This window comes from Papaver somniferum, chromosome 2, assembly GCF_003573695.1.
Source record: "Papaver somniferum cultivar HN1 chromosome 2, ASM357369v1, whole genome shotgun sequence".
Taxonomy (NCBI): domain Eukaryota; kingdom Viridiplantae; phylum Streptophyta; class Magnoliopsida; order Ranunculales; family Papaveraceae; genus Papaver; species Papaver somniferum.
Window position 1 is genome coordinate 852,168 of NC_039359.1, and position 24,887 is coordinate 877,054.

Sequence of the window (24,887 nt, forward strand, 5' to 3'; positions counted from 1 at the left end):
TTCTTTTCCACATTATATTTTGTTATATAATTCGAATATCACAGGTTGTGCGTTGAATCGATCAATTGGGAAATCCAACCTTTGGTTGTTTATTGCAATTGATTGATCCTTGAACATTGGTCTTTGGTACCATTCAAGTTATTTCTCTTGTATTCAATCGGGTTCGCAAATTCCTATTTGCAGATTGTGGATTGAATTGAGAGATTGAGATATAAAACTCTTTGATATACTTTTCTATAGATTGAGTATGAGTGTCTAATTGATTCTCTTAAAAGTATATTGGAGTTTGTCTATTCAGATTGCTAAGAGAAATATTAGGTGTGGTTGTTAGACCCCCACTTTTTCAAGAAGATTTAAAAGAAAATGAAAATAAAGATGGTATTAAATAAGTACAATCTTATAATGTAAGGAGGAGACAGTTTGAATCAAGTTTCTCAGTTATATTACAATAGTGTGTGATTCCTTTGTAAGGAGGAAGGAAGATGAAATTCGTCGTTGTTATGATTTTATTAAATTAAATACTAAGAATTTTATCCATACGACAATAGTGGATGCTTTATTCGTTGTTGAGTTCCATAGGGCTTTCAAACTCTTCGGCTGGAATTTTTTCTCAGAAAAGATGTATATTGATCTCCTTTTGACGGAGAATCAAATCTCGTTTTTTGTTTTTCAAGAGTTATTTATATTAACAACATAAGGGGAGTTGTTTATACATGTTATATCTCTAGGAGGACTGTTTTGTGATCCTCATAGGGTTAAAAAACTGTTTTGTGATCCTTATAATAAATTCCAAGACCTTTGTTTTTTTATTTCAGAAAAAGTAATTAGCATTTCAAACCGATATTTTTTATATATGAATTATATTTGATAATTGGGAATTTGTTTTTTTAAAACTGCTTAGCAAAATGTTCAAATTCGTAATGATAATATATGGAAAAAAAATATATACGTTGGAGAAGAAAATGAATCATATTGTACTAAATAATTATATATAAAAATATATTCATCAACAAAAACGAAAGTTCATATTATGGCACATTTTTTTTTAATAAATCAGACACATTTTGACAATTAAATTAGTAGTAATGCAAATAGAAAATGTATTCATATGCTATAAATAAATTTTATATTTTAAAAAAGCTATTCGTATACTAATAAATCATGTTATAAATTTCGCATGTGTAAACCTTTTTTAAAATATAACATTTTTTCTTCAACAATTTAAAGTTGACGAAATCCGTATATATAAATAAATTTGGAGTAAATCCTAAATTGAAAATTGCATTAGGTTTATGGAAATGTAGGTAAATATTAATTAAAAGGGTTTACAATTTGTAGTATGGGTAAACACATATTACCTCGATTTTTTTTTTCGTATACGAATAAGCAAAAACATGTATGCTATTAGGTGATAGATAAATATCCAAATTCATCGACTCAAGCTTAAATATTACCAAATTGAAAAAGTGAAAGTATCTGTTTTTTGGAAACAGATGGAGTAACATATATTTACAATATCGTTCAAGAAGGTGGGTTAGAGTAAACGCTTGATTGAGTCTACATACCCTGGTATGTCAAATATGTTGTCAAATTTAGATGCGAAAACTATTTCTTGATTTATAGCCTACTAAATTCAGCTTCGATTTGGAATAGATTAGGTAGTAGAGTCTTAAGAGTTTACAACTTATTCAAAAAGAAAGAAAAATTAAAGCCACACGAAGACATTAGTTTGAAAAAACTTCATCGAGGTAAGTAACGAAGATTAATCTTTCCTTTCAGACTCTTTTTCATTCTATGTATCTGCATATCTTAGCAAAATTTGAAGACTTTAGTAAATGATCATATTCAAATAATATCATATCAAAGGTTAGCTTTTAGTGAGTCTAGTGATGTTTCAACTTCCCAAAATCTTTCTTTACGATAACTCGAAATTAAGCTTGAGAGAATGCACATGTGTTTTAATGATAATCTCAAGATTTGTGAATTCATTCTTGAGTTTGTAAGGACTTGTTTTGGTACTTAACTAATAATGATTTTCAATCATGAGTTCACGAACTCAAAAGTTTGATTTTGTGAATCTATCGCTTGTAGAACTTAAAAAATAAATAAAGTCAATTGTGTTCGCAAACCTAAATAGGTGAGTTCGCGAAACTAATGTAGGTAATTCATTCTGAGACCTTTTTGACATTTGAGTTCGTGAACCTAAAAGGATAAGTTCGTGAACTTACTGAAGAAAGCTTTTCCTGGGACTTAACGCAATTTAAGTTTGCAAACCTGAAAATGGTGAGTTCTAGACATCAGGTAGGAGAATCTTGAGAATCAAGAGACATAGGGGCACAATGGAGTAGCTTAGTCAAAGACGAATAGAAATTGTCTATTGTAATCTAACACAAGGAACTTTTTATAGGTTCTGTAACAAAAAAGTTGATGGTATACTTGGTACCCTCCCCTTTTCAACGTGTAATGCTAGCAATTAATGTAAAGATTTGAATAATATTAGTAGTTATAATGAACCAAGAGAATACACCACAATGAGTGTTGTTGGATTATATTGATGACATTATGTAGTTGGTGTCTTTGGACAGTGTATCCTAGGGTTTTCGTGCATAATATCGATAAAAGGCGGACAAAAAGGGAGAAGTTGTTTAGACTTTGAAGTTTGTCAAGGTATTCAGAATTCAGCAATAAGCAAAGATGAAAATCAAATAACTATGTATACTTAATTAATTTTTATAAATGAATGTTTTTATTAAAACACATAGGATGGTTCTTCGAGCAGTGAACATAGATGAGAATTTGTGAAAATTCACATGAATTGTTAAATTTTAGTTATCAAAAATAAAAAGATCACATTTGTAGTGTCTTAACTTGTTATAATAATAGAATATTTATCAATTGAACATGCTCATCAATGTGCCAATGTTCGTTGCTAAGTTTGTTTTCACCCCCACCCCACCAGCCACCCCCGTAGGGCACCGGTCATTGAGTTTATCCTATTGATTGCTCAAATCCTTGTAAGATTCTGAATATCAAGAATCTACCAGATAAAAGATAGTCTGGTCGGACTTCACGAATCCCAAATTAAGTTTTCAAAGTCATAACCTAGTTATGTTTCACGAAGAAACATAAATATTTAAAGGACGCATGTAGCCACAACTTGTATACATCGTGTAGGAATTGAGATTCTACTTTGCAGATAGTCCTTTATTTATTAAAAAAAATGCTAGATTGCTTAAGGTTCAAGCAATTGTTTTTTGTGATTAAAGAAAGTTCGTGAACTAGTTTCCATGTTTAAGAATTACTTTGACCCCAGACAAACTAAATTCTTCAATATAGATTGATTTCAAAGAATGGAAACCATATAAGCATGTGATAAATTTGCTTACAAAGACGAATGTGCTCCCTGCATTTTGTCGATTAAATAACCATGTATAAAAGTTGCCTCACAAATATGCAGGGAGACGAATGTGCTCCCTGCATACTGTAATACTTTTTGGAGTACAGTAACACCCAAAAACAGACCAGTTCACGAACTAAAAAAAGTGGTTCACTAACTCAATATGTTGGAAGTGTCCAGGAACATACCCAAAAGTGCATAGTTCGTAAACTGAAAAATCAGTTCGTGAACACAAGAGAAATTTTCAAAAAGTGTCCAAAAACATCTTGAATTGGATAGTATGCAAGCTGAAAAATCAGATCGTGAATAGTTGTGCACCTTGGAGTTCAGTAACATCAATAAATTGCATAGTTCTCGACCTAAAAAATCAGTTTGCGAATAAAAGCACAATTTGACGTTTTTAGGCTTATATTTCACAAACATAGTTTTTTGAAGAATAAAGATTACTTTCATCCTCAAAAGTGATATGACCTATGAATATCCAATGCTTGAGTTAATACGTTGAAAATTTTCAAGTACAAGCTTGAACCCGAAACTTCTTCTTTGTGATTCATCATATACCTAAAGGCCTATGACATTGTTTCAGAAGATAGAACAGTAGAAATAATCAGTAAATATGATAGACAGTCTTCACATAACTCTGTTGATGAAGTTCTCACAAATGTCTTTGTTGTTCTTCAGTCTTCAATTTTCAAGTATCCAGTGATTTCTGATAGTCAACTAACATCTTCTAATCCTAGTCCGAGACTGACCTATCAGACTATTAATCAATATATAGTTTTGGTCATCTAACATTGACAACAAGCTTGACATACCAATACTTGTGGGTTCAACCGAGCGATGCTCTAATAAGGATCTTTATTCAAAGAGTTGATACTTGATGTTTTGATCTTTTCTAGTTCGATGATTATTTATTTTTGTAATATGTATTTTTTCCGTTAATTCTAACATCAAACTTATATTTGAATTTTCTGCAAAAATTCCTCAATTACCACGATCGCTGCAATGAAACAACCTCTGGGAATAATCAAGGTATTAGTGGCGGAAACATGAGACGTGCTTATAGCGGTCAGAAGAGTAATACACAGACAGGACAAAAATTTGCTTGGAGTCAAACTCACAAAACCTCGTTTATTTTACCACAATCCAAATCGAGACACCATTGTACTTGCAAGATATGGTCAACAAAATTAATGGCCAAATGTGATCCATTCTGCATCATATAATCCACCACCACATTTACAGAGAGGCTAACCAGACGTTGGTTGCACTAGCAAATCAGGCAGCAGACATAAATCAAAATCTTTTAAAACTAACTTTTGGCAATACGTAGGTCTCCTTTATAAATCAAAATCTTTTAAAACTAACTTTTGGCAATACGTAGGCCTCCTTTTTAAGATTATATACAATTTATGACTCCAAGGGTTGTCACGTACCTACGCGTAATTTCAGTTTAGTTTAAATCAATCTAATATGATTGCAAAGAATATAGTTGAATTTGACCTTCTTCAAGTGGCATGGTTATACTCATTAAATTTTATATGAATTTACTGGGAAGAAGAATATCGAAATCAATTTGAAGAGAATTGATCTTCTTAATACAGTGATTCTAATGTTCTTCCATAAAAAAATTATAAGAAAGTAGATAGCTAGATAGAACTGGAAAGCAGTAAGCGATGTTTACAAAACAAGCATCATTCAATAACAGCTTATTACAGCTAAATAGTATCTATCAACCACTATGTAAGAGCACTAAAACAATCAAGCTGTAAGAAAAACATTAAAATTTTGGGCCCAAACTATGTGATGCTCTAGGCAATAGCCAAGCTGGTAAGAGGCCCTATTCATTAATACAAATACATTCTCCCTAAGGAAACACTTCTTACACGATACATGTGCTTAATACTTGGTGAACATATATGCACGTCAATCATACTTCTAATAACGATTCCATTGTTACCTTTTATGGTTACCATGCCGCCTTGAATTCCTTCTATGACTGGCCCATCTCGCTTTAATATGTATCTTATCGCCTACTACGCCTAATTCTGGTAATAACTCTACCTGCTTTTGGTCAGAATTTGCAGTAGAAATATCCCCTCTAATTCTGGCAGATTCGGCCAAAAGGTCTAATATCAACATCTCAGTAGTTTTTGTGGTTATCCCCCTTAGATACCAGGAAATTGGTGGTGGTGGAACTATAGCTGGCTGTACTAGTTGTTGTAAACTAACAATTGATCCAACTCGTCCTTTACCCCCAGTGCACAGATCATAGTCAGCCCATGTTTTCGGCTTCAAAGGAAAGCACATTTTTTCATCAACAAATAGAGGTTCCACTTTCCAGCACCCTTCAAATCTTTCCATAAAACCAGTTTTCACTTGCTTGAATTTCATCTGAGGAGCATAAGATTGATCGAGAATGTAAACAAATGATCAGTCACGAAATTAAAGTTAGTTCGTAACTGGTATCCTATCAGTATATGGCATGTTGCTCTAAGGCCGTTAACGATAACGATGCTGGTTTAAAGAAAACCTTTCATCATTGACGTGGCTCTCATCATTGATAAACACAAGCGGAAAAACATAGATTCTAAGGTTACCCAAAGAGGCTTGACGCGCAAAGGGACTAAAAAAACATATTTAGCTGACAATTGCTTTTACAAATTATAAGCATATGACAGTAGCTTTCACTTACCGAGTGATCCTCTCTGTTTTGGTCAACCATAACATGGACAGCTATGGTTCCCGACCACCAAAGAAACTTCCACATAGCTGCTTGCTCCACCTCGACAACCTGCCTTGAACCCTCATCAACCAATACCTTTCTGGATATAACTTCCTGAAACAGAGTTCAAAATAGTTATCAAGATAAGATAATGATTGGATAGACAACTACATCTTTAAATGTAGAAGCTTATGCTATAGACATCCTACCCTGCGGCAACAAGTTCCAACTCAAGAGAAAGAATGGAAGAGAATAATGTAACTAGCAATTACTTTGATATTTTTGAAGACCCTTCTGTTGTCAGGGTCAGTGACAATGTCATAGATTGCATCTGGTGGCAAACCGACTTTGACTTTCACACTAAGGTTGCATAAAGAACCTTTTGGTACACTAACCTGCCACCACAACATCAACAAAACAAAAGACAACGTTGGAGTTCTTAGTATTGCTTCGTAAGCTGAACTTTATCTGCATCGTTATCTTTCAAATAACAATATCAGTTAGCGCACTCTAAGCACAAAGCTACTTAGCAAACTATATTGGATAACAATTCACTTGATGCATCAGAAAGACCTTTTCATATACTTTGATATGGAAACATAAAGAGATGAATTAGTGTAAGTTTTTAACACTTCAACACCTGAATTTCAGGAGATTCGTCAACCCAAGTGGGATTATTGTTCCAAGCCTTCAATTGCCTATCCAAGTCGTGTTTCCGAGTAGCAAATGAGTTATTCTCCTTTATAATAATAGAATTCGCTCCAAGCTCATCTTTCGCTGAGTTCTTGAAATGTGACTATGACATCAAGAAAAAAGAAATCTAGTTAAGTCTAGGAACAATAGTTAACCAATTGAAGAGACTTAGAAGAAAATACCCACCTTCAAACAATTTTGAAGCTTTTGAGGAATTTGAACAAAAAACGAAGGAAACGCTATATCAAAGGCTTTAGGACGTTTATTACTAAGGGAACCCAAACTTGATCTACTTTCTCTCCCGTCTTCCATTAAAGTGTGTATCTTATCTGATCAATATTGTTGGATAAAATAAAAAAGAAAATTAATCAGCTGCTTATTTTGGAGCATTTCCAGCATGGGACGAATTCAACAATCATAAAAATTATAATACAAGTATAATTTACATGAATCAAAACCCACATCATTACAGATAATTAATTTAGAATGTAAGCGTTTGACAGAGAATATGGAATAAATTTTGAGCTTTGGGACTAACAAATGAAAAATTAAAACCCTAATAGTAACTGAAACTCTATTAGGGAGATAATTTACTTACTGGAGTTAGAATTATGGATCTGATTGATTGATAGGCTCCATATCCAGAATCTCAGCTTGTACCCAGGAACCCTTCTCCAAGGAGACTGTATAGAAACATTCACGTGTGCAAGTGAAGATAACTCTGTGAATAGGCTCTGACATCTACACCCCAAACAGCTTGCGTGAGTCTGACTTGGCTTCATGGGGAAGTGAGTCAGATGGTGACGGCAATCTGACTATTTTAGTTTCTAAATTCAAGCTTGAGTCAGACAGTTTCAAAATTAAGAACTCCCAAGTGACAGAAAAGAAAAGAATTTCTGATATCAATATACTGAACAAGTGAAACCACAATATACTGAACAAGTGAAACCACTTTCAATTTTATTACAGCATCTAAATCAAATACAATAAATGAAAGAAAAACAATTCTGTCGATATACTGAACATTGAGTTATTGAAGCAATGAGCAACATGTATCAGGGTTACATACAAGGATTCAACTGTAAACAATGGTACACCACTATGCGTAAAATGAAAATTACATCCATTTTCTTTTTCAGTACAATGTAAATGCTTGTTGAGAAGAATCGTTATATAGAATCTCAAAGCATTTAGAGGTATATCGCCTCTCGTCACTTGGTCATTATCTCAGCACCATCTTCCGTTATTAGTAATGTGTGTTCAAACTGAGCAGAAAGACTTCCATCAGCTGTAACAACCGTCCAATTATCATCCCACATAACAGGATTATAACTACCCATTGCCAGCATTGGCTCTGCAAAAAGGAGTTACTTAATTTGTTAGGCTCAGAAGGCTCTTCTACATACTCAAGTCACCAACATTTGAGCAGGACAACGTTAAACTAGTGCTAAAAATTATTACCAATAGTAAAGGTTTGACCTAATACCATTCGCCCAGCATCGTTGTTTCCTAACAAGAGAAAAATAACAACGTTAACTTTATGAAAAGACTCAACGGTACCGCGGATTGAATGGCCGACCTATCTATCCATGTCAAATATTATAGCTTCAATTTGATAATTTAAATCTGGACATACTGTAATGTAGAACTACTGGATCAGCGTGAAAAACCTTTCCAACCCCATGGCCAACAAACTGTCGAACAACACCGTATTTATGTTTATCTGCATGATCACTTCAAAATGCTTTTAACTGTGAGGATTGGATGATTATACATACACAACGAAAACTTGAAGATTCAGTTACCAAAAGGAGAATTTTGTAAGATACAGTACAACTTACTGTATCGCTTTGCCAATTTTCTTGTATTCGACTCCTGGTGCGCATTTTGAGATAGCTCTGTCTAGACATTCCTTAGTTACCTAGAGGACAAACACAACGATTAATTTTGTTTTGCAAAACCCAGATAGATAAACCTACAAAACTACGAAATTGGTTTTTGACATCACAGTTCTCAATTTTTGTCGTATGGGGTAAGATAAGGACCAGAAAATAAGATTTTTTGGAGACACAATAGAAAGAATTCGATGAAGGGAAGAGTTTTAAGGTAAAACAAAAAACCATGAGAAAGCATAATACCAGGCCAACTGACTTACTTAGCAGCCTCCAGATATTTACCTTAACGAGATTCCGTGCATTGTCATCAACATCGCCACAAAAGAAAGTAGCAGATGTATCTCCATGATAGCCCTACACAGACATATCAACATAAAAAGGCTTTAAAATTGAAAGAAACAGACAAGCAAATCAGAAACCGCTCTTTATAATACATGAAACCTCGTCTCAACAACAGGATAAAAAGGCCCTAAATCTCTATTAAGTTAACAAAAGCATGTTTCATTTGTTTAATATGAGATATGCATCTGATAATTCCATATACTTCAAATCAAAGAAGTGGAAGAACATACATTCAAATAGACAGTCACATCAATGTTGATTATGTCGCCATCCTGCAAAGGAATGTGTTCTTTCATCAGTTCTTAAACTTCAATGTTGTTTGCATGGGTCAATAAATATAGTTATGAATGAGCAGATGCACCTCAAGTGCACGCGAATCCGGAATCCCATGGCAAATACATTCATTCACTGATGTGCAAACACTCTTTGGGAACCCACCGTAGCCCAGAGGCGAAGGATATGCCCCATTATCTATAATCATTTGGTGAACAGCTTCATCAATTTCATCAGTCTTTAGTCCTGGCTGCCAGTAGAAGCAATAATCAAAAAAATTAGGTGAAAGCAAATTGATTCTCTAACTGCCTAAACGAAATCCTAATCAAGTGTTTTCAACCTACTATTCGCATTTCCCATATCAATATTAAGTTACTAAGTAAAAGTGACTAACCTAGTAAGAGCAAGTTACTGAGTAAAAGTGACTAACCTAGTGCTATAAGAGCACACAAGAAAAGGAAAGAAGATTAAAGTATAAACTATGTGGCCACATAGAACAAAGTAACGCTGCGAAAAGAAACACGTCTACAACTATAAGGAAACAAGACTTCAGGGGGGTAATTCTAGAGCTCCTTATATTCCAGGAACTTAAAACATCCTCGGAACACCTTCGTATTATGTCATATAATGCACCAATTTACAAGTTATTCTAAATATAAGTACCCTGAACTTAGGGAAAGCAAAAAAGAGCCTATCTGCGCAGTTGGCAGTGGTGGTTCTTTATTTTGAAGTAAAGCTCAGTATATGTCTCTCTTTTTAGGTCAGCACAACAAAGAATCGCATGAACCAAGTCATACAATAGAAAGAAACAAACTATAAGAAAAAATTAAACTATCAAAATACCATTCTATCTCCTAATGAGACTATTTAGTAGGTCATCATGTGATAATCTGATTTGCGATCATTTGCAAAAGCAAACAACTTCACCAGCTACATCTCTAGTCCAAAATTTTACCTTGACTAACGTTCCGGCATACTCCAAAACCTGCGCAGCAAGCCTTCCAGAAGCTCTCATACACTCTTTCCCGTACTCATCGTGTATTTCAAGTCCACTTGCAATCCCTGGTGACTGCTTTGATTTCACATATGGTGGCCTAAGTATATGTTCTGGAACAGGTCGACGAGGTGACACTTCTCCAGGCTCTAGACGTTTGCGTTTATTATTTTGCAAGTTATTTCTATTCCTGCTAGTTTCAGAAATTAGCATACCAACATGTTTGAGAAAGCACCACGTCCACATACAAAAATGCAGAAAAGATTGATGTGTGGAGCGAAAGGAAAGTAAAATGTGTATTTCCACAAGTCCACTTAAGATAGATATTTTCAGTGACTCAGCATTGAGTTTGAGTTCATTTGTACCAGTGCACAAAACAGGCAAGCCTTCAATTTACATACATATGGTAGTACCAAATTTGTAGCAGCAGACATATTACTACCTCAGTATCGAAAACTGAGATAAGAAAAACCACTTACAGTAGAAAAAAATTGAAAAATCTAATAAAATGGAATTTAGAAACAACAATCAACACCAATGCTGTGTGTATGAGATGGTAACATACCTTTTATTGAAAAAGAGATCAGTTAAGCTACAATATGTTTTTGATAACTGCAGCGGCACATAATCTGTTCCTGCTGAAAGAATTTGAATCAACTCAGGCTTCAAGAAATAATCATTACCCAGGACATAAACAAGTACTCAGGGAAAACCCAATTCTAAAATTTCATATCTCAATATCCACTCATGACCTGATTACAAGTAATACCCAGATTACGTTAGCTATTCAAGCTTGGCAAGTGAGGTAAAATAAAAGACACTACTGCGTCAACCCAAAACCAAATTTTACACATTTAATAAGCAATTAAAGATTGCCACTAATAGCTTCTCAAGAAAACAGAAAAAAAAATTGAATTATACAAGCGCGTGGATACCTAGCAAAAACCTTTTAAGTCGAACTGGCGAAGTAAGCGATAATAGAATAAAAAAGAATGAAACCTCTGCTATTGTCGTGGAAGAGTTGATGTAGTGGGAGTTTAGAATGAGTGAGGCGATCTCCGACAAAGGTAGAGAAAAGACGAGGTTGAAGTGAAGAAGTGCAGACCATTTTTTTCTTCTGTTGAAGAGAGGGAAACCTTTCTCTTTGTTTTATCCAAAGGAAGTCCAATTTTTGGTGTGTATTATTTCTCAAGGCCAAGGACAACTTGATTATCAACGGGGTCCAACTCGAAAGCAGCATCAAGCGACCAACTAAGGTTTGGAGCATCTTTTATCCTTCTTTCAATTAATTTTTTTTTCCGCAAATTGGTAATATATTAAAATTGACTAACTTGGGGAATTAGAATGCCTAATTACACAATGAGTAGAGCCATCTAACGTGGAAGTAATGAGAGTCTTCCATCATTAGATTTATCTACTTCTAAAACATTAACAATACAAGACGAAAGAATAAGATCCAAGTTTAAAATATAATGAAAGGGTTTTGCTTCTTTTGACAAAATTTGCTATACAATTTATCATTCTAGGAATTAGGGAAAAACATAGAAAATTTGGACAACCGCTGACTTCCAATTTAACTTCTTTCATGATTGTTTGATTTGTCCAAGAAATTGAAGATCGGATTTCATTAAGATAGTCAAAAAGATTCGTACAATCGTCTTCAATGGTGAAATTTAAAAGATAAAGCTCCTTAGCCCATTTTGTTGTTTGTAGTAAACCTACTGCTTTGCGTCCTCCAAAGTTGATGTTCTTGATGGTCATGCTCTTCTTTGTTCAAATTCACTTGTTTCGTTTCTAAGAATTAAGGCAAAACTTGATGGATTGTTAATAGATAACCAAGCTGCATTTAATTTTGTGTGTATGTTTTCCTGGTAATCTCCATTCTTTTGTATGATATTTGGTCAGGTTTTGTCCATGTACTCTAGCAGACCCATTCCAGTTCTAAAGTATGACATGTCTCTGAATGTCTAATGTTAATTGGTTTGTTGTTTCATGGTTACCCTGAAAACTCTGTTGCATCTTTCTTTACAAATGAACCAGATTTTTGTTAGGATGACCTCTGAGGCTATTGTATTATTGGGATTGCTTAACAAAGAATTACATAAGTCCAAAAAAGTGGCAGTACTATCCAAATTAAAATTTATTGGGTTAGGCGCTAGAGCCCAAACAGATTTAGCATAACTGCAATGAAAGAAAAGATGTTCTATAGTTTTGTTTGCTTCACATCCAAAGGTACATTTTGGAGAGACATCTCCACAAAATTTTGAGAGTTTTGAATTTGTAGAGACTGCATTTTGTAAGCATTTCCAAGTAAAGATTTTAATTCTCTGAGACACATCTAATTTCCATATACTTTTCCAGAAAGAATCGGGCATATTCAAGTCGTTAGTATTGATTCTGTTTTCATTTAGTTATGCATACATAAATTTGACTGTAAACTCTCCTGAGTTTGTCAATATCCACCTTAATTTATTTGGTCCGACGTTGTGTGTCCTAGTTGGGAAAATCCTAACATTACACATTTCCAGCTATATTGGTTTTCAACATTGAGGTTATCAAGGGAATATTCCAAAAAAAAATATTGTGGTTGGATTAATAAGATCCATGACAAGTGTTAAATGGTTGTTGAGACAGGGTATCCCCTAAATTAAGTATCCAATTATCCTCCCATATATTAATGCTTTTATCATTCCCTACCTCTCGTATATTATTTTGTTCCACTAAACTTATTCCTTTACTGATGAATTTCCAAATCCAAGAGCTAGTTGGAGCAGCCTTAACCCTAAAAATAGATTTGTTCCTGAAATATTTGGGTTTTAGTCGAGAAACCCAGAGGGAATCAGGTTCACTGATGAGTTTCCAATCTAAATTAACAATCATAACTAAGTTAGTGTTGTGAGAATTTTTGAAACCCAAATCACCGTTATGCATAGGTTTACAAAGACATGTACAAGCTTTAGGATAATAACCTCTTGTGTTAGTTTCTTTTCCCCACCAGAAATATTTGTATGGCATCTATCTTCTTTGTTATTGTTTTTGGAAGGATAAAGCAACCCTATTTGAAAGGTAGCCATACTGGTGAACACTTATTTATTTAAAACCATCTTGCTGGTTTGAGGTAAAACTTTCCCTTTCCAACCTTGTGATTTGTGTTCCATTTTCTCCACAATTAACTCAAAAGTTTTGATCTTAGATTTATCTATGAAGAGAGGTGCTCCTAAGTATGAGTCCTTAAGATATATTTTCTTGATTTTGAGTAATTTAGATATCATTCTTTGGTGTTTTGGATGAACTCTCTTACTGAAAAACACCCGGATTTTTCAAAATCTATGAGTATGCCAGAGGCTTTACTGAATATGTCTATAGTGTGTAAGATGTTCTTGCATTATTTTAGATCAATTCTTATGAAAATGAGACAATCATCGGTAAAGAACAGATGAGAGATATGACTATTTTTTGGAGTAATTTTGGCTCCATGAGAGAATTTTTCTGATTCATGAGTTAAAAGTAATTTGAAGAAGATTTTCATACAAATTATAAAAAGATAAGGAGATAACGGGTCTACTTGTCTTAGACCCCTAGTAGGTTTGAAATACTCTCCTAGAGATCCATTTAGAAAAACAATAATAGAGGATGTGGAATGCACTGATTTATTAAGTTGAAAAAGGAAGAGTTGAAGTCAAAGGCCTTTAGATCTGCTAGAAGAAAATCCCAGTTGACTCTGTCAAAAGCCTAAGACATATCTATAGTAAAACCTCTCCGAAAGAATACCCCATATAGGAATAAACTCCACATAAGAATAAAAATTTCTGCTCCTAACTTGGGCCAGTAATATTTAAGAATAAACTCCATATTGCAATAAGTCATAATTTTTTCCAATCCCGTCTTAAGGAACCTACCTCCATGTAAGAATAATTGACATTGTGAGTATCAAAAATTTGTTGTGCCATGTGGCATAACATTAAAGGTGGAGTAACTTATTATGTTACAACAACGCACACTATATCTCTCCTTAGGATTCTAAGTTATAAAGTTATCTCTATCAACGTGTGGTGCAATGTTAAAGGTTAGAGTATCAAAGTACGCTACAAAGGAGTACACCAAATCACTACCAAGATTGTTTAGTTATTAAGCAATGGGTTGTAGTATAGGCACATGGGTGTGTCTGTCTGTCAGAGGTAGCTGAGCAGTCTGCAAAACTTTTAGTACGAAGGCGCAGTCGTCAACCACGTGGGCTCAGAGTACGTGGCATCCTCTGGCTGGCGAAGGTACGCGGCCAACGAAGGTACAAGTTGTACGGAGGTTTCGCAGTTCACGATGGCACGTGGAGGAAACTAAGGTGGCATTGTCTGATTGGAGATGGTGGGCGGCCAAAGAAGGTATTAGATTGACCAAGGACCATCAGATCTCGATGGAACATGAAACATCAAAGATATCCATGATGCATGTGGAACTATAAATACCCATCCTCATCTCAAGGAATTGGGGAAAATTGGGTTGGTTAGGAATTAGGGAAAGACTCTCTCTCTACTATTTTACTTTAGGAGCTTCATACTCTCTTTAATGAAGTTCTTCCACCCATTTGTAACAAGATCAATAATAAACTTATCATATTTACCCGTGGATGTAGGTCAAGATTAACCGAACCACGTAATCTCTTGTGTGATCTATAAACTTAGTTGCACTTACATTATGTTCTTACTTAACTATTTACTTACTGAGTTATCTCTGTTCTATGAGTTATCTCTGCTTTATGAGTTATCTCTGTTCTCTGAGTTATCTCTGTTTTCTGAGTTAGCTATTCATCTGAGATATCTCTTTATTTAGCTTATTTGCTTACTCGTCTCTGTTATACAGAGATACCTTTGTTTTCTTAGCATCTTCTCTTGCGAAGTATCTTTACTTACTTAGTATATGATCTTCTGGGTGGATCTTATTTCGAACATACCTTTTACTTACTCAATAATATCAGTTCAACTGAGGTATCCATACTACTTAGTATATGATCCTCTGAGTTGCTCATATTACGTAGACTATGGGAAAGTTAGTAGTCACAGTTTGGCGCTAGAAACGAGCTGGACCGAAAATATCTCGATTTTCATTATTTTTGTTATTTCATCATCTTTTTTCTTTATATCTTCGTTGGAAGATCGGATCCAAGAATAAGAGAGTTGGATCTTACTTTCTAGGAAAAATTTATCATTCTTTGACAAGTTTATCAAGTATTAAACCTTGAAAGAACCTTGAAATCTTACGGATCTACAAAAAATGGTGTTGAAACACCAATAAAACACTTTTCAAAGCTTAAAAGGCTATTATTTTATTGTTATTTGCTTGCTCATGAGAAAACCTTCTCTGGATCTGGATACCTCTGTTTCCGAAGGAACCTCAGTAAAAGTTTTGGAGTAAAATCCCTAAGGTTATTTATGAGCTGAGGGTCATTTTATTTCGCATACGCCTTCTTTTACTCAGCTTGCGGTATTCTCTGTCATTTTTTAATATTTGAGCAAACCTTCTCTGTATCTGGATACCTCTGTTTCCGAACGAACCTCAGTAAAAGCTTTGGAGTAAAATCCCTAAGGTTATTTATGAGTTGAGGGTCGTTTTCTTTCGCATACGCCTTCTTTTACTCAGATTGCAGTACTCTCTGTCTTTTTTGAATCTGAGGTTCATTTAGGAACTAAGTCTCAAACATTAGACAGTTCTATTAAATACAGACTCAACAAACATATCTTTGTTAAGTTCTATACTAAACTTTTAATATTTTTTTTATTTCGGTAATGGGGCTACTAGGAACGTACCCTACCCCTTTTTCTCTTTACTCTCAGGAAACGGAAATACGAAGGTCAAAATTACGAATCCTTGGAGCGAAAATAAAGCTTATCTTTGTCTAGAATCTATTTATACACATTCTCAACAGCCAAAGAAAATTACGAAGGCTGCCCTTGGCTCGTACATATCTAAGTACGAGTATACAGGGGAAAAGATGGAGCTTATCTTTGGCTCATGTGTATTCATACACATTCTTAACAGCCAAAGATTATTACGAAGATTTTCCTTGCTTCATACATACCTAAGTATGAACTACGAGGGGAAAAAAACGAAGGTTCTCTATGAAGGTTATCTTTCTCGAACTTATCCATATACGTTCTCAGCCGCCAAATACCAAAACGAAGGTTGTCCTTGGCTCGTACGTATCTAAGTAAACGAATCCAGTGGGCGAAAACGAAGCCAGTGGGCGAAAACGAAGCTTATCTTTGGCTCAAATGTATTTATTTACATTCTCAACAGCCAAAGACAATAACGAAGGCTGCCCTTGGCTCGTACATATCTAAGTACGAGTATACAGGGGAAACGATGGAGCTTATCTTTGGCTCGTGTGTATTCATACACATTCTTAACAACCAAAGAATATTACGAAGATTTTCCTTAGCTCGTACATACCTAAGTACGAACTGCGAGGGGCAAAAAACGAAGGTTCTCGACGAAGGTTATCTTTGGCTCGAACTTATCCATATACGTTCTCATCAGTCAAAGACAATAACGAAGGCTGCTCTTGGCTCGTACATATCTAAGTACGAGTATACAGGGGAAAATATGGAGCTTAACTTTGGCTCGAATGTATTTATATACATTCTCAATAGCCAAAAACTATTACGAAGGCTGTCCTTGGATCATACGTACCTATGTACGAGCATCCAAGGGAAAAGACGAAGCTTTGGCTCGAATGTATTTATATACATTTTCAACAGCCAAAGACTATTATGAAGGTTGTATGTGGATCATACGTATCTAAGTACGAGCATCCATGGGAAAATATGGAGCTTATCTTTTGCTCGAATGTATTTATATACATTCTCAACGGCCAAAGACTATTACGAAGGTTGTCCTTGGATCATACATACCTAAGTACGAGCATCCAGGGGAAAATACGAAGCTTATCTTTGGCTCAAACGTGTCCATACACGTTCTCAGCAGTCAAAGACTATTACGAAGGCTTCCCTTGGCTCGTACATATCTAAGTAAGAGTATACAGTGGAAAAGATGGAGCTTATCTTTGGCTTGTGTGTATTCATACAAATTCTTAACAGCCAAAGACAATTACAAAGAGTGCCCTTGACTTTTACGTATCTAAGTACGTGAATCCAATGTAAAATACGAAGCTTATCTTTGGCTCGAACGTGTCCATTCACGTTCTCAGCAGTCAAAGACTATTAGGAAGGCTTCCCTTGGCTCGTACATATCTAAGTACGAGCATACAGGGACAAAGATGGAGCTTATCTTTGGCTTGTGTGTATTCATACACATTCTTAACAACCAAATAAAATTACGAAGAATGTCCTTGACTTGTACTATCTAAGTACGCGAATCCAAGGGAAAATATGAAGGTTATCTTTGGCTTGAACGTGTCCATACACGTTCTCAAAGACTATTACGAAGGCTGCCCTGAGCTCGTACGTATGTAAGTACGAGTATCCAGGGGCAAAGATGGAGCTTATCTTTGGCTCGAATGTATTTATAAACATTCTCAACATCCAAAGACAGTTATGAAGACTGTCCTTGGCTCGTACGTATCTAAGTATGAGCAACTGGGGACGAAGATGAAGCGCAAGGATAAAGGTTCAAAATACAACTCGCATAGAAGGACAAAGCTTTGTTCCTATAAATTTCTTAAGCTTATCGTTTTGCGAATTTCTGGGGGCAAAAGAATGTCATCGGAAGACATTACCTTCTCAAAGTTTATAGATTTGTATACTCATTCAGACGTAGTTCATCAAGCAACAACTCTATGAGCTACTATAAGTGGGTAGAATCAACATCATCAACGAAGGTCAATCCTCCCAAAGCATACTTATAGACGAAGGTGGAGGTCATGCCAATTAGAGCCAAAGACATCAACAATGGTTGTATTTTACAACTTAAGTCTGAATCAGAAGGTATGCTGGGGACCGAATCCTGTTAAAGGCATACTCACTACTTGCAACCATACACGGGAGCGGAGTCCGTTAAAGGCATATTCACTACTACCAAGCATGCATGTGAGCAAATCATGTTAAAGGAAGACTCACAATTGCGAATAATGGGTTATTCAATCCAAATCTACGAATATACAAGTCAGCAAACCCCGTGTGCGTAGGTGTATGCATACTCAATGAGGCTACAAACTATACTCAGCTACGAGAAGTCACACGACGATGCATAAGCAGACGCAACCTGTGAACCACCACTACTGCGATGCTCCCAGCCTAAAAATGCACGAATCTTGTATACATTTGTATACCCATAAGTGCACAACTCAAATGCAACGAAGAACGAAGTATGTATACATATGTATACCCCAACTCTCCAACCTGAGAAACATACGAAGTGCCAAATACTAATGCAAGGGGCAGTTCGTTGCAAGAAGAAATTCTTCAATACTAAGAAGAAGCAACAATTAAATCCTAGAGGATACCCTTCGAATATGCAGGGTGCCAAAGGAATTTGTATTCTATGCGGGAACGAAGCCTACAAGAGCAACTCAATGCAACCATAACGAAGCCTACAAGGGGCATCTCACTACAAGCAAAGTACCCTGTGGCATCCAGGACGAACATGTAGCTGACAAAGACGGGGATGAAACCTCAAATTACATGGACGAAGGCTCCATAAATGCAAATACTTTTCCTTTCAAAAGCTGCAAAAACCAGCTTTCAAAAGCAAAAGGGGGAAAACATACATCAATCATGGCGCCTCTACAACATCAATCAAAAACAACAAATACATGGTGAAGGTAATACAATTGTAAGGTATGCTTATATACGTAGCAATCAATATAAAGCTTGGATTTGGAATATAGCTTTTAATTCGTGTGGAAAGAAACAAACATGCGAAAACAATGGGTTAGAGCTGACACCCACAGTCAGAATTGATGACAAACATGGAGGGTTAGAAATGACACCCATCGCCAGAATTGACGATGAGAAAAGGCACGACATAACTGCGCATATGTAAATCTCGGATCCTCGGGGCAAATGAATCCCACTAAGAGGCAAATAATAAGTAATATATCCCACATATAGAGATACCTTTTCGGAGTAAAGCAGCCTTCCCGCTGAACGCGCAGGGTTATAGGAAAATTATTGCCCACGTAGGGACCCTCGCCACCACGGTACCTTCTGGCCAAAGGATATCCTGGTAGGACATTGAATGTTCCACCAAGGTTAATCATACCTTAGCACCGAGCGATGGCTTGATTGTGCAACAAGCTGGACACACTATGTCATAAATATTGTGCAACAAAGCAAGAAAAATGCTATAACATACATTACCAAAAGGTGAAAAATACCAAATGGCGTATGTACATATTTTATTTACGCAGGTTCAACAATACGCGAAAAGCTTAACCAACGACAAAGGTTCCAAAAAGTATACTTCCATTGCAAAGGAGTGAAGTTACAACAACGAAGGTACACCAGGAAACAACTCCATACTAGGTAAATAAAGAGACATATGAAATACACCTTATCCAAAAGAAAAACTAAAAGGTATACGCCTAAGCAATAAGCTCAAACTCAGCTAAAACTTGACTACATGCTATGAGGGAGTACCTTCTAGCCTCATTATATCTTGCTCAGACGACGGCTGGTCCAAAAGGTAGCAAAAATACCTAAGCAACGAGCGAAGGCTCCGCTTTAAAAATGGTGTGAAAACCACTATCCCAGTCTCATCTTTCATTAACAAAGGCATGGACTTCGTAAACAAATACATAAATACATACATACATGCATACATACATACATACATACATACATACATACATACATACATATATGCATACATATGTACACACATACATATATACATGCTTGCATACATACAAACATATATATATATATATATATATATATATATATATATATATATATTTATGATAATATTAGCATCAAAACCTTGTTCGATGCTTCTATGGTACCTCAGTAAACTACTTCGGTACTTCGAGGGTGCCTAAGTAAAATACTTCGATACTTCTCTACATCGACAAACTACTTCAATACTTCGAAGGTATCTCAGTAATATACTTTGATACTTCTGTATTTCGAAGGTACCTCAGTAATATACTTCGATACTTCTATACTTCGAGGGTATGTCAGCAAATTACTTCGATACTTCTATACTTCGAGGGTACCTCAGCAATTTACTTCAATACTTCAATCGTACCCCGACAAATTTAATTTAATGGTACCTCACGAATTTACTTCAAGGATACCCCAACAAGCTGCTTCGAAGGTATCTCATCAAACTTATTTGATACTCCGATGAAAATCTTCAGCGAAATAAACGAAGGAGGATCGAGATTTTTTCTTAAGGGTCATTCTTCGAACATCCCTCAAGAAAAGGGGCAAACTGTGAGTACCAAAAATCCATTGTGCCACGTGGCACAAAATTAAAGGTGGAGTAAATTATTATGTTACAACAACGCACACCACATCTCTCCTTAGGATGCTAAGTTATGAAGTTATCTCTATCAATGTGTGGCGCAATGTTAAAGGTTGGAGTATCAAAGTACGCTACAACGGAGTACACCAAGTCATTGCCAAGATTGTATAATTATTAAGCAATAGGTTGTAGTATAGGCACATGGGTGTGTCTGTCTGTCAGAGGTAGCTGAGCAGTCTGCACAGCTTTTAGTACGAAGGCGCAGTCGTCAACCACGTGGGCTCAGAGTACGTGGCATCCTCTGACTGGCGAAGGTACGCGGCCAACGAAGGTACAACTTGTACGGAGGTTTCACAGTTCACGATGGCATGTAGAGGAAGATAAGGTGGCATTGTCTGATTGGAGATGGTGGGCGGCCAACGAAGGTACTAGATTGACCAAGGACCATCAGATCTCGATGGAACATGAGACATCAAAGATATCCATGATGCATGTGGAACTATAAATACCCATCCTCATCTCAAGGAATTGGGGACAATTTGGTAGTTAGGAATTAGGGAAAGACTTTCTCTCTCTCTACTATTTTATGTTAGGAGCTTCATACTCTCTTTAATGGAGTTCTTCCACCCATTTGTAACAAGATCAATAATAAACTTATCATCTTTACCCGTGGATGTAGGTTAAGATTAACCGAACCACGTAATATCTTGTGTGATATATCAACTTAGTTGCACTTACATTATGTTCTTACTTAACTATTTACTTACTGAGTTATCTTCGTTCTATGAGTTATCTCTGCTTTCTGAGTTATCTTTGTTCTATGAGTTATCTCTGTTTTCTGAGTTATCTATTCATCTGAGATATCTCTTTATTTAGCTTATTTGCTTACTCGTCTCTGTTTTACAGAGATACCTTTGTTTTCTTAGCATCTGCTCTTGCGAAGTAACTTTACTTACTTAGTATATGATCTTCCGAGTAGATCTTATTTCGAACATACCTTTTACTTACTCAACAATATCAGTTCAACTGAGGTATCCACAATACTTAGTATATGATCCCCCGAGCTACTCATATTATGTAGACTATGGGAAAATTAGTAGTCGCAGACATTATCATATAATGAATATAGGTCTTGTGATACATTAAAGTTTAAGATGAAGAGATTTTTATAGCCATTTTACAAGATTATTTTGTTCCAAAGTGGATTCTTTTCTTTTTGGTGCACAACTTAATACAAACTTCTTTCACACTATTTGTAAATTTTCGATGTCAAAGTTGAGTTTACATTTACCTAGAGACAATTTTGTGATTCCTAATGCATATGCATGTATTTTCCAAAGTATATGTATGAAAAAAAATTGGTTTATTAAAGGTAGACCTCCATATAAGAATAACCCCCGCAGAAGATTATTTTTTTCGTGGTCCCTAAAATATTCTTGTAGATTGGTTTTACTCTATTTTAATACCTAATCCTCCTGCTTTTGTTTTTTTTTCATTTTAAATGAGTGTATGATTTCATGTGCTATTACTATATTATCAGAAATTTATCTTTAAGAAAGGAAAGTTGCTTGAAATGGGGAAATTATGTTATCTAAGAGATTTTTCATTTTATTTGTTAGGATGTTTTCAATGATTTTGTAAATAGTGCTACAGAGTCCTATAGGTCTAAACTGACTAGGGTTCTTGGGGTGTCTAGTTTTTGGTATTAGAAAAACGAAGGTTTTGTTTATGTCAGGATGCATAACTCCTGATTCAAAAAATTGTTGGATGGTTAATGTTACTTGGTCTCCTATCATATCCCAGTTTTGTTTGAAGAAAATTGCAGGAAAACCATATGGCCCTGGAGATTTATTAGGTTTCATCTTTTTTAGAACAATGAAAATTTCCTCCTTCGAGGGGATGAGAGACATATTAGCATTATCGTTGTCAGATACTCCAGAATGAATAGAACTGAAAAAAAGATCATGGTGGGAAGTGTCTACAAGGTCAGCAAAAAACAACTTTTGGAAATATTCATTTAAGGTTGAGTGTATTTCTTTTCTATCGAAAGTAACCTCATCATTTGTTTTCTTTAGGCATTATATAGCATTCCATTTTCTTCTCCTCAGAGTGACTGTGAAAATCTTCGATATTTTTTTTTCTTCTATTGCAACCATATTATCCCTAAAATTTTGTTTAGCAATAGCTTCCTGTGTATCGTAAAGTTTTCCAAGTTGGACTAATTTTGTGTGAGTTTGTTCCTCTTTCCTATATTGATGTTGAGAATTATTTAGATTTTCTATTTGTCTTAAGAGTTTTTTAATCTGTTTTGAAGGAAGACCGATTTTTTTTTTTTTACTATCTAGAAGATTTATTCATAGGGATTTAAGATTAGAAACTAGTGAATCAGTAGGGTTATCCCTGATGATGTGGTTCCAAATTAGTTTAATTACTTGGGCACAAGACTCCTCTTTGTGTCATGTATCATACAATTTAAAGGTATGGTTGAGATTTTGAAAACCACTATCTAGAGACAAATAAATTGAGCAATGATTTGAGCGAACAACTAAGTGAGATATACTGGCCTTAGAAAATTGAAGATTTCATTCTGCATTAGAGTAGGCTTTATCTAGTCTTTCCTGTATATCTGAAAAAGCGGGGTCTAACAACCACACCTAGTATTTCGTTCGACAATCTGTATGGACTAACTCCAATATAATCCCAAGAGAATCAACTAGACAGTCATACTCAATCAAGAAAAAGCATCCAAGAGTTATATCTCAATTTCTCAATACAATATGTAATCGAACAGCTAGAAATCTGTGAGCCTGATTGATATGAGAAATAACTTGAAAGGTATCAAAAACCAATGTTCAAGTGTCAATCAATTTCAATCAACAACCAAATGTCGGATTTACCAATTGATTGAACTACGCACAACCTATGATATTTCAATTATATAAACAAATATAATGCGGAAAAAAAATAACACAAACACCATAAGTTTTGTTAACTAGGAAACAGCAAATGCAGAAAAACCTCGGGACCTAGTCCAGATTTGAACACCGTAATGTATTAAGCCGCTACAGACACTATCTTACTACAAGTTAACTTCGGACTGGAATGTAGTTGAGCCCTAACCAAGTCTCACATACATTAAGGTACAGTCGCGTTCCTTACGCCCCTGAATCCCACTAGGAATCTACGCACTTGATTCCCTTATCTGATCTTACCCACAACTAAGAGTTGCTACGACCCAAAGTCGAAGACTTGATAAAAAAATCTGTCTCCCACAGAAAAGTCTATTCTGATAGATAAATTTGTCTCCCACGGAAATACCTACGAAGTTTTTGTTCCGTCTTTTGATAAATCAAGGTGAACAGGAACCAATTGATAATCCGGTCTTATATTCCCGAATAACAACCTATAAGTATCAATCACCTCACAATAACTTAACTATATGGTAGTAAAACAAGTTTTTATGGAATCACAAAGAATGAAACGAAGAGCTTTTTATATCTTACCTATCGGAGATAAATTTCGAGCCAATCTTAGAGAAGATAGTACTTAATACGATAGAACAATTAAGATCAGAACACGCAACTACAGAGAAAATAGTTGGGTCTGGATTCAGAATCCCAATAAAGTCTTTAAGTCGTTAACCTATAATGGTTTTAGGAAAACCTATGTTAAAGGAGAATCGACTCTAGTACGCAACTAACATCACACAAGAGGTGTGGGGATTAGGTTTCCAGGTTGCTAGAGTTCTCCCTTATATACTCTTCAAATCAGGGTTTGATAGCTTTGAAACAGAGCAATCAATATTCACTGTTAAATGAAAACCTGATTTAAGATTCAAGCTAAGTTTGCTTAAAACCAAAGCAATATCTCTCCACCGTTAAATGGTCTTAGCTTGTTACACACAAATGAAGTATACTTTCATTTAGATATGGGTAACCGTACCTAAACGTGTATATTGAGTTGGCTCAACAATAGTTAACCAAAGTTATCCATATGAACACTTTTCTATTAACCTCATTCATCTAACACTTGTAGATCAAATGAATCTAATTGTGTTACTCGTAGAGTTGTTCAATTGTTTATATTCTCATAGAAGTATACAAGACACAATTGAAACAAAATCGGATTAATTCAAGAGAATCAATTCAT

At 35.3% G+C, this 24,887-nt stretch overlaps 2 protein-coding genes across 7 annotated transcripts; both read right to left on the reverse strand.

The window, feature by feature from the left end:
- Nucleotides 1-5,047: 5,047 nt before the first annotated feature.
- LOC113346633 lies at nucleotides 5,048-7,592 on the reverse strand. The gene is made up of 6 exons (XM_026590099.1): nucleotides 7,414-7,592; nucleotides 7,002-7,144; nucleotides 6,763-6,918; nucleotides 6,395-6,517; nucleotides 6,093-6,236; nucleotides 5,048-5,791 (listed from the first exon to the last, which is right to left on the reverse strand). Exons 2-6 carry the CDS (start codon nucleotides 7,125-7,127, stop codon nucleotides 5,354-5,356), a joined length of 987 nt encoding a protein of 328 aa, XP_026445884.1. The 5' UTR covers nucleotides 7,128-7,144; nucleotides 7,414-7,592; the 3' UTR covers nucleotides 5,048-5,353.
- A 131-nt stretch (nucleotides 7,593-7,723) lies between these two features.
- Nucleotides 7,724-11,493, reverse strand: LOC113346634 (methionine aminopeptidase 1D, chloroplastic/mitochondrial-like). Of its 6 annotated transcripts, none has more exons than XM_026590105.1 (10): nucleotides 11,319-11,493; nucleotides 10,885-10,948; nucleotides 10,281-10,512; nucleotides 9,414-9,575; nucleotides 9,283-9,324; nucleotides 8,993-9,064; nucleotides 8,657-8,736; nucleotides 8,452-8,549; nucleotides 8,277-8,324; nucleotides 7,724-8,169 (listed from the first exon to the last, which is right to left on the reverse strand). In XM_026590105.1, exons 1-10 carry the CDS (start codon nucleotides 11,425-11,427, stop codon nucleotides 8,027-8,029), a joined length of 1,050 nt encoding a protein of 349 aa, XP_026445890.1. In that variant the 5' UTR covers nucleotides 11,428-11,493; the 3' UTR covers nucleotides 7,724-8,026. The 6 variants fall into 6 exon arrangements, with proteins under 6 accessions (XP_026445890.1, XP_026445888.1, XP_026445886.1 ...); XM_026590103.1 differs by having other exon boundaries at nucleotides 10,885-10,954; nucleotides 11,319-11,492; XM_026590101.1 differs by having other exon boundaries at nucleotides 10,885-10,957; nucleotides 11,319-11,492.
- Between the last annotated feature and the right edge of the window lie 13,394 nt (nucleotides 11,494-24,887).